At 39.0% G+C, this 10,511-nt stretch overlaps 2 protein-coding genes across 3 annotated transcripts in view; both read right to left on the reverse strand.

The window, feature by feature from the left end:
* Positions 1 to 4,089, reverse strand: part of LOC107044597 (piwi-like protein Siwi) — a 10,656-nt gene extending 6,567 nt beyond the window's left edge. The window contains exons 1-3 of one of the 2 annotated variants that reach the window (XM_015266538.2): positions 3,957 to 4,089; positions 2,162 to 2,280; positions 49 to 1,476 (exon numbers count right to left, since the gene is read on the reverse strand). In XM_015266538.2, the coding sequence (XP_015122024.1) occupies positions 49 to 1,476; positions 2,162 to 2,269 (1,536 nt within the window). In that variant the 5' untranslated portion in view covers positions 2,270 to 2,280; positions 3,957 to 4,089. Of the gene's footprint in view, positions 1 to 48; positions 1,477 to 2,161; positions 2,302 to 3,956 lie in introns of both variants that reach the window. The other variant, XM_015266539.2, reaches the window with a different exon arrangement.
* Positions 4,090 to 4,416: 327 nt separating this feature from the next.
* LOC107044545 (protein toll) lies at positions 4,417 to 9,431 on the reverse strand. Its single transcript, XM_015266461.1, has 4 exons — positions 9,118 to 9,431; positions 6,950 to 8,176; positions 6,540 to 6,864; positions 4,417 to 6,307 (listed from the first exon to the last, which is right to left on the reverse strand). Exons 2-4 carry the CDS (start codon positions 8,143 to 8,145, stop codon positions 4,739 to 4,741), a joined length of 3,090 nt encoding a protein of 1,029 aa, XP_015121947.1. The 5' UTR covers positions 8,146 to 8,176; positions 9,118 to 9,431; the 3' UTR covers positions 4,417 to 4,738.
* Positions 9,432 to 10,511: the final 1,080 nt, after the last annotated feature.

The following is a 10,511-nucleotide window of genomic DNA, read 5'->3' on the forward strand; positions in this document are numbered from 1 at the left end:
AGGGGGGGGGGGGGGGGCTTGATAAGAAAAAAAAATTCAAGCACTCACTCTTGCATCCCTGGAATTTCTCTCTGGCACGATAACTACCCACTGCCTCAGGGGAGTTGTCAGAAGGAGGGAATTGTCTCGAATAGCTTTGGTCCAGTCTCCCTGCTCGCCTGCGTTCACTTGTTTCTCATCACCGAAGAAGATCTTCTCGTCTGTCAACAATCTACCAGGGACTCTGACAAGATCACGATCTAGGGATAGATTCCAGTTCTTATACTCATCTTGCACCAATGGCTCAGTGTTCAATCTCCTATTGAACGCCAACAGCTTCTCGATTCTCTTGTCGGGGGTAACTCTGGTGTGTGTGGCCATTGCAGACATCAGGCGGAAGTCATTCCTCATGCGATCAGTGAGTCCTGTAGCTCTGCACAACTCAGGAACGAGATAAACAATCTCAGACTGTCCAGCACGACGATCACGACCAGAGGAGCGAGTCACTAGCAGTGGCTGTGTTTCATTACGAATGGTAATATTGTACTTGACGCTGTAGTAATCCTTGTAACTGACATCTCTGTCCTCCTTCCTCAGATGAAAAGTGGACCTGGGGCTTGCACTGAAGTCTACATCATCGATACGATACGTATTATTATTGTAATCAGTGAGAACAGTGAGTCCCACAACTTCAGCTTTATAAGCGTGTTGATAGTTGCTACCGTTCTCCTGAGTCAATCGTCCTAAAATATCGAGAAGATTCTCCTGCCTCATGACTTTGTGATTAATTTCTGCGCACATCAAAACATCATGCTCGTGTTGACGAATTGAAGTTATGTAGCCAGGCCACAGCTCAAATCTGTGCTCTCTGACAACGACACTTTCATGTGGATCGAAGTAATTCCTTCCAACGAGCTGCAGCTGGAGATGCTCCAGAGATCTCCTGGCCAAAATATTGTAAAACTGGAGATAATGAGGATCACCTTTTACCATGTCCCCAACAAGTCTGACTGTAATACGAACCCTTTCCCCATCTCCTCTACGTTCAGCAAATAGCTCCAGTGACGGTTCATTAGGAGCCATCAATCTGTTGGCAGTGTACATGACAGTTCCATCAAAAATATAGGATCCAAGTCTCTCCTTGTGGAGACGAAGGAGTCCTTTCCTGACAGCTGTACGATCCTCCTCAGGTGCAAAATCCACTCTGTACTGATACAGACACCAATCAGCCTTTGTTTTTATCTTGAAATAATTGGCTGTGAGTTGGAGAGGCTTTCCAGTGGTTCCCTTCTTGTTGGTAATTCCCTCGGGACGAGTCATGAGGATCTCAGCGTGAATTACCGATCTTCCCCTCATTGCGCCTCTTCCTGCACCACCTCCAGCGTCACCACCAGGTCCTACTTGTTCGACTGGGGGAAGGGGCGGCAAAACTCCTTCATCACCCTGAGGTTGATACGCTTGTTGAGGGGTTGGCGCTCTCACTGAACGTCCAACAGACTGTCAAACATATTCATTGGTTAATATTTATTTTGGCTTTGACAGATAAATCTTTGTATTTTTGCTTCCGCATGGAAGCTTTATTATAATAGTTTTAATGGTGAAGAGATGTTTTTTTTCTTTTTTCAACTACACAAATTTCATCAATTTTTAAATGTCAGAGCTCTAGCTCTTAGTTGAATTTTCGAGGAATATCTCAATCAAAATCTGAGGGAAATGACTTGTAGCTCTCAATTTGTTCTACAAAAAAGATGATGAATTTTATTAATCACGGAACGTCTCCATATGTCAAAAATTGGGGAGTATACTTTTAGAGATTTAAAGAGATTACCTTGTCTCTAAATTGTCTTGATTAACGTTTGTCAACTATTCGATGAGACTATTTGATCACTTAAAAATAAACGATGAATAGTTGAAAAGGTTTCATGATTTACGATTTCACTGAAGAAACTAATGGTTCCCTGGATGAGTTTTCTTTTGTTTTACTTAGTTGTTTTGTTTCGATGCTGTTTCATTTAGCATTGTCAATTTTTTTTTGTCATTCCGGCCGTAAGGCATAAGTGCCGCTTCCGTAAGTCACTGCTTACAGCCGTCATGACAAGAAAGTTTTTTTCGGCCTAATGATGATGATAATGAGATATTTCATTATCCTATTAGGAATAAGGGTGGACGACTTTTCCCTTACCGATGCAGCAGCCTGGCGTTGGCCCCAGGCACCTTGCAACGCGGGGGCTTGCGTTGGTGCCCCCCTGGTTCGCCCCGCACTCCTTCCCGCTGCTGGTCTCTCTGACATGCTGTTTTCTCCTATAATTCGAAATTCTTTTTCTAATAATAAAAAAAAAAAACATGGAAAATATCTCGAATCGGAAATGCAAACACGAGCATGTCAGAATCTCAAACGAATGGAAAATGTACGGCGGTTTTCATACAGTTTCATGAAGCATGCTTAACAAACAAAAGAGAATTGAATACAATTCGATGAAAAATTAATAGACGAATCAAACAAATAAACAAATTTAGTTCAACTTAATAGCTAGAATTATGAGACTATTTCACATTAAAAAATGTTTTTTTCTGCTCCACTTCCAAGAAATTGCGTGGTGTCTACGTCTCAATTACCCACCGCCATATTTTTTCAACGGAAAAATATTTCAATTACTCCCGGAAAAATGCCAACACTCATGTGTTCAATTACAATTTCACAGGGACTTTTGTGTGGAATTGTAATCTCAACAATCGATTTCACTGAAAAATATTTTCTCAGTGTTTTGGAGAAAGATAAATCGGACGACAGAAGGTAGAATATTTTTCCTTTGTTCTCCCTCTCAATACGACTTACGGGGCCTCGGACGCATCTTATGAATTTCTCGGAACGCTGGGTAGACTATAAACAAGCAGCTTGCGAGTGTGATATAATGTGTTTGTATTATATTATGTATTTAGAAACGTGAAGGATATTGGAGTTTTTTCATTATGCGAAGCTGTCAATTTTGATGAAAATTCTTTGGCTTTTTGCGAACTTTGGCAAATTTGTTGAAAATTTTTCAATTCTTTATTTGTTCCAATTTTGAAGGCGTGAATTTTATTCTCTATTGGAAAAAAACATGAGAAATTGCAATCTTCTTGTGAACAAATTACATTTTCTATTCATTTCAAAAAGTCATGAATTTTCCAAAATTTTCTGCTTGCAAAAAGTGAAAAAATGACGAATCATTTTTTGGTAAACGATCAATTATTAATAAATAGTACTTGAAGGTATTTGTGAATATATGACGGATAAAAGTTCCAATTGATGATCCATGGAATGAAAGAATTAAAGATAATGTACTCTATATATTTTCATCCCACTACTGTGGTAAACCACAGAATATACATTTTATTCGAGATGTTTACAAATTCTTTCGACAACCTCAAGTAGAAATGGGGAAGCACTGTTGGTATTTCTCAGTCACAGTTCGTCCGGACATAAAAAAAATTGTCGAAAGAGAATATTTTCAAAGATTAATCTCAAACACTGTCAACATCAGTGTTGGACTCGAACAAGTACGAAAGTAATGGAAGAATGTAAATTTAAAAACGAAAAAACGTTGTTCGATGCAAAGAATAATTGAATTGCTTTTTCCAGCATTTGTGTTATTAATTTTAAATTCACCAAAAACTGAGTGAAAAGTGCGAAGACAAAGAAAAGAATGCCACGTGCCCCTGATTTTTCCGGGATATTTTTACTCGCGAAAAAACTAAAACAAATAAGAATTTTCCTTCACTGATCCCTCATCTTCAATGATCAATTTAAAGTAAAACAATTTTTTTATAGCGAAAAAAAGATGGAAATTTTTGCAGAAAAGAATTAAATGACAGAGATTGCACGCACAAATTTGAAAAAATCGTAGAATTCACCCGGAAATACGCACTTGTACACGTTTTTTTTTTATTCTAAAACTATGAACATGTCGCGAATATATTTTTTGTAAAAAACTCACCAGAAAATTCTCAATGAATCCTCTTGACCCACGACGCTGCAAATCACTCCTCGACTCGCCGAAGACCCGAGGATTTATGGCAGGCAGGCAGGCAGGCAGGGAGAATGCTGAGGGGCAGCCGGCAACCGGCAGCCGGCAGCCGGCGGGCAACGACGCGTCTCAACAGGATCGAGAGTCGTCGGGGGACTCCGACGATTCTCGTGTAGCTTTTTGCGCGTCATTGGTGGGGCGCCAAAAAAAAAAAAAAGAAATTGAGCAATTACAAGATTTTTAAAATATCGAGAGCGTTACAGCATGTTTGCGTCTATGTTACCCAGGTTAGACGATCAATTTTGATGAGGATCATGGAATTGGCACAAAATCAAGCATTTTTCAATATAATAGTAATAATAATAATAATTTAAGAAATATACAAAATTGAAAATAATAATGAATAAATAATATGCGAGAATTCCTTACATTACATTTATTCAAAACCATACAAAATGTGAATTACTAATGTTGTCATAAATGAATGATAAAAAACAAAGAAACATATCACAGTGTCATGGCTTAGATTACATATACTTACTGTGGCATGGACACCACAGGAAACCAGGTAGATTGAGTAATTGAGTAAAGCAGGAATGATTAAAGTCTGTGATAATCTAGATTACCCCTCGTATCACTTAAATTGTTCAATTTCCTGCCTTATCAGTCGACATGTTCAAAAAAGAGAGAGAGAGAGAGAGAGAGAGAGAGAGAGAGAGAGAGAATAAAGCTGGAAAACTAAGGCCCAATCATCACACCAAGACTTTGGATTTAGTCTTGTCAATGGAACCCCCCTTTTCACTAATAATCTCAATGACAGGCTGTTGTCTCTCGAACACTGTTAGCTTCTTCTTTTTGCTCCTGACGAGATCTTCAGGATGAGGTAGAGCATATCTCAATTTATCCCAGAACCATGGATCCCCCCACTTGATATAAGTATTCATACTTAAATAAGCCTTGAGTTCAGGCTCAAGTTGATCAACAGGTCCAATATCACCATAAATTATAACAATAACCCTGGCCCTACCCTCACTCAGTGCCTGCGTATGAGCTGTTCTGAATTCCATTTTACCCCATACACTTTGCAAAAAATTTGGAGATAAAACAACGATTGTACGTCTCGATTCATCAACAGAATGAGCTATTTGCGCTGGTATCCATTCACCAGCCTTCCAATCACGATAATGTAGGCACAGTTTAAATGGCTCAGGTCCAGCCTCCAATTTCATTATCAAATTATTCACCACAAAGTCCTCGTCCTTGTGTGAATAACTTACGAATGCATCGTACAATTTATCCTTATCCAGCTCATCCTCACTGACAAACCATAAACACCACCGTCTAGCATACAGCCAGACTTTCAACTCATGTTGATAGCGATAATAAATAGCTGCTATAGCACCGACAATCACCCCCAGCACTGCAACACCAATGCAAATCCCAATTATCATCCAACCGATGACAAATGAGGGGGGACAAAGCTCCTCTGGGGTCATCTCAAAGACCGGTGAGTCAGATGATTGAAAGGTGACTTTCTGCAGCTCTGGGATCATTACCATCTTGCTCTGAACAAAGCTGAGGAATTGCCTGGAGTCGCAGTCGGCGGACCAGGGATTTCCATCAAGAGTCAGATTCTTTAGCTTGGTCGAATTGGATAACAAGTCCAGGACTTGAGTGTCCAATCTCCTCAGCTCATTCGAGTCCAGGAATAGTACTTCGAGGTTCTTCGATAGTCCATCGAGAGGCAGTTGAGTTATTTTATTTACCGATAGATCGACAACTGTCACTGCACTGTATCCTGACTGGCTCATTGAGGGCACTGACGTCAGGTAATTGCCCGTTAGATTCAGCTCAATGTGAAGTCCCGGGGGACTCTTGAGCATTCTCGGCGCCATTTGCAGATGTCTGTAGGAGCAATCAATTAGATAGGCTCGATCCTCTGGTCTCATCCAGCAGGTGCACTCATCTGGACAGAGGGCGTCGTAAATCATTGGCTGATCTACCAAGCACTTGAGTGATTTTGACTCCAGCTCATCCAGGGCCGTGTTCTCAAGGCTAGCTGGCTTGTGGCATATCAAATTATCCATCTTTAGGAAAAACTGATAGTGGACACTTGGGTGCATTCTTCCCTCACGATAACGGAGGAGATCGTGGACATGGCAGTCACAGTTGATTGGATTGTCCTCTATTGATATCATGACGTTTTTTTGGTGTGTCGCTATCTGTGAGAATTTCTCGGCTGTGTGCATAAGTACTCGCTCGATCTTATTTGAGGAGAGATCGACCTCGATATCTCCAGATAGAAATTGAAAATCTACCTCCTGTAAAAATAAATTAAACCGGTGAAGAATTCGGAAGGGCAATTGTGGACATCTATATTAAGAATATCCATCGAGAGTAAGTCTCTTTTTATTATTATCATTTTTTCTCTCCAGTGAAATTATAATAAAATAGGTACATTTTCAAAACTGTGAAAGATACTTGAATATGCTTGAAAAAAATTCAATTCGATTCTGTAAAAAAAAAACTTGTGTTGTCTTGTAAAGCAATTACCTGTAACAATGTCAAATTATTGTGACTAAGGTCGAGGGTCCTCAATCCTGTCGCCAGGATCCAATCTCCATAGATATCCGAAATGTTATTGTGGGCCAGATGCAGCTCTTCTATCGTCTCCATGCAATTGTGGAACGGTGAATTGGGGCCGAATTCATCGTCAAACCTCATATTGGGGGTGGTCGTCTTTAGGGTGAGCTGATTGAAAGAGAACTTGACAATTCGTAGATTCTCAAGTGCACTCAGTCCACGGGGGTGAATTATCTTCAAACCGTTATTTTCTAGGTTTAGGACTTTGAGGGATGACAAGCCTGTAAACATATCTCTGGAAATTAATGATAGCAAATTACAACTGTTTTACACAAACATGTAAATAGTTGACAAAATGATAATTGAATAATTTTACTCACTGGCTAATGATCGTGATATGATTCCTCGACAAATCGAGGATTTCCAATTTCTTGAGCATGGAAAAGACTCCCTCCGGCAATTCCCTTATTTCATTGAAGCTCAGATCAATAGTGGAAAGATTCTCACAGTCGTTGAAAATATTACGCGGTATTGTTTCAATGTAATTCCTCTCCATACTCAAATTCCTCAGACTACTAGCACCCACGAATAAATCCTCTGGCAATCGAATTAGTCCATTTCTCCTCATCTTAACAATCGTGAGTTTCTTCAAATTGGCAAACAACTTGGAAGGCAAAGTCGTCAAATTTCGTTTGTTCTCGAAGAGAGTCACAGCCTCCAGAAGACTATTATACCTCAATAAATTTGCTGGGAGTGAATCACCAGTGAAATTATTCTGTGACAAATTGATGAATCTGAGATTCGGCAATTTAGCGAAAATATTTTCCGGCAGTTGAGTCAATTTATTCAAATGGAGATCAAGGGATACGAGAGACTCGAGTTTATCGAAACTCTTGGGTTTTATTTCCACAATTTTATTATTCCAAATATTCAAGAGCTCCAGCTTGGTTGATTTATCGAATGCTGTGGGCTCGATGATTTGTAGATTATTGCCACCTAGTTCTATGGACTTGAGATTGGGTAGATTGAGGAAGTCACGAGGTAATCCACGGAGATTATTCTGATGGAGATTGAGGACTGTTAGATTCTTCAGATCTTGCAGAAGATCGGCAGTGACGTTTTTTAAACCATTGCTGGACAAAGTCAGTCTTCTCACGTTTTTGAATTGTGACAGGGTATTTCTCGTCAATGACAATGTCAAATCGCCGATTGATTGGAACATGAGATCTTCAATATGATTGGCGACAATTTGTTTTGCAATAACGCCTAGATTCTCCCGCTCCGGCAATTCACATTTTCTGAAGGATATCGACTTGACGTGCAAAATCTGCTGGATTGTTCCGAGGTGAAACTCGGTCCAATTCGGAGAATTGTAGCACTCTATCCTAACCCATTCCTCCGGTTTGAAGCGAATGTTGAATTCCGAGTTTGAATCACTTGTTTCACAGTTAATCTCGTAGACGTTGTTGGGAAGTTGTTGGCAGGGACCGCAGCCCATGCCTTCGGGGCATCGGAAAGCCATTGTTGAAGACGACAGCAGGGAAACAATCACGTACCATTGGAGCGGACGATACATGACCGCTGTGTGTCTTTGAAAATTTCAATTTCTGAAACAAAACAAAAAAAAACTGAAAAACTGAAAAACTGATAATTCATTCACATCAGTGTGGTGGATTCACTTTTCTATATGCAAACATGATGCGTTCCATTTTGTCCAAGACAAATATGCTATTCGACTGGTATTCAATTCTTAACATTTAGAAAAGTTATTATGTAAGAGGATTAAAGTAGCTCTACCCTTACAATCCGAGTCATTGAAATTGTTAAAATTAATTATAGAGGTCATGAACATGAGAATTATCTCTTGAAGGATATTAATAATGGAAAAAAAACTAAGAGAGAGAGAGAGAGAGAAAGCTACTTTAAATTTAACTGCGCAATGAAAACTACTACTCTCTCGAGAGGACTTGAATAATTATCACGTTCTCTCCCATGAACACTTGAATTTCTTTCCTCTTTTCAACGTGCATGATGATTTTTATATTCTCCTCCAGTAAAAATTCTAAAACTGACATTCAGAAATTCATTTTTCAAGGTCTAAATGCAATTCTCCATTTTTTAGTAACATATATGTCCCTATACATAATTTTTGCCAGAAATTGATTTCATTGATTTCTCTCATTATCATATTAATTTTTGTAATTAATACAGAAACTCAATTGATTTTTCATTATCTCGTTTATAATAATATTAAATCCTGTAAATTTGAAAAATCTCCAGATTTTCTTTATAATGAATAAACATTGAAAAAAATGGATATAATGTTTGCGGCTTTGATTCATTCAAAGCATGAAAATTCAATAGAATCAAAAACTAGACATCACATCCACATGTGAAAGATTATCACCGGAAAGAGCGCACGTGATGTGAGAGGATAGCCCGCCGCCTAGCCATCGGCAAAACGCTTGTCGATTTAAAAAAACATGAAATGAAAACATACTGTGTCGTAACATTTTAATTTCTCTAGCATTCACTCGCAATTACTTACCAGTCTATACAAGCGGTGCGTTCCCTCGATTAATTTCAAATATCTTCGGTGACGATAAGAAAAATCAATATCTGACTCTTAGATAATCACTAAAAATTGCCTTGGTTTCGCGGAACTGCACATGCCATGCTCTTGGACTCGTCACATTAACATTAATTCCTTGAAATAATGAGAAAGTTTTTTGAGATGTTGTGGATATTACTTAATCATCAATAGCACGGTTCGACGCACACTGAATGCTAAACTAATAAATCCTATAATAATACTGTACATGAACCAATCGCTCTAAGGCGTAAATTAAAACTGAACGAGTGATGAAGCAGCAAGCCAGCAAGCAGCCAGTCCATCTACTCACCTCTCCTCTCTCCACCTCAACAAAACTTGCTGATTCTCGGGGCCAATGGAGGGAGGAGCACGTGTTTGCGCGTCCAATGTGCAAATACAGTCGACTGACTGTCTCTCTTTACATGCACTGATTGTGAGAGAAAAAATTACTTCTGCCGAAAACTTAGATATTCGTGTTGAATCAATTTACTTGTGGACAAAAAAGAAACTTTCCACACTAAAACACAATAATTTTCCTATAATAGTCATTGTTCTCGAATAAACACTTGAAATATTTTTTTCTTTTTTTTTAAACCTATGGAAAGACGATCACGTATATGAAATAATAATATTTGATTCAGTAGCGAATCGGCGGAAAAACGGTTAAAGTCGATTTCGACTATTTTTGTCCTGTGACGTATACTGTAATGATATAAAAAAATCAAAACTATTATCATTTTTCCTCTCAATTGTTACCGATTCACCACTGAAATCGCCAGATTACGAGAGATTATATTGATAAAACTTATCTTAGGAAGCGCAGAAACAGTGCCTCCGATAAATGAGCTTGGTTTTACTCTAGACTAGAATGGTAGCTCTATATACTTAATATATATTCTCAGGAATATGTCATTTTCAGTAAGAAGGAGAGAGCAAAGTGCCCGAGATCATCAGGTTCCACTTCCGCCAGAGGCTCTTGAAAATGTTGAAAAATTCCTAATAAAGCGTCGATTAATCGCAATCGACGTCGTAACCTTTGAAGATCCGAGATGTACGATAACAAAGCCGATCAAATCAATCATAGAATCTCTCCAATATCATATCATTCCGATTAGACAACAGTTGAAAATGTACATTTTTGCATTACACATATCTGATTAATTCTGCAATAATAACATTGCCATTTCATTCATGTTGTATTTATTTTATTTTTTTTCTTCTGTTGTGATTCTATTCCTCGGGGAATCCCCGTGTGGCGCCTTACCTGGAGGACTGAGACGCCCCGTCGTCGTTGGGGGAATGTTCGGTCAATAGCCGGGGATTTATGGCGTACCCCCCCCCCCCCCCCC

The sequence above is a fragment of the Diachasma alloeum genome, unplaced genomic scaffold, assembly GCF_001412515.2.
Source record: "Diachasma alloeum isolate Michigan unplaced genomic scaffold, Dall2.0 Dall_scaffold_00760, whole genome shotgun sequence".
Lineage (NCBI taxonomy): Eukaryota > Metazoa > Arthropoda > Insecta > Hymenoptera > Braconidae > Diachasma > Diachasma alloeum.

What these genes read in the sequence shown, in the direction of transcription:
- LOC107044545 (XM_015266461.1), bottom strand. Translation starts at nt 8,145, where the DNA reads ATGTATCGTCCGCTCCAATGGTACGTGATTGTTTCCCTGCTGTCGTCT. An exon ending in CATATCACGATCATTAGCCA is followed by an intron (nt 6,865 to 6,949) that starts GTGAGTAAAATT and finishes ATTAATTTCCAG; the next exon opens with AGATATGTTTACAGGCTTGT. An exon ending in ATAATTTGACATTGTTACAG is followed by an intron (nt 6,308 to 6,539) that starts GTAATTGCTTTA and finishes TTATTTTTACAG; the next exon opens with GAGGTAGATTTTCAATTTCT.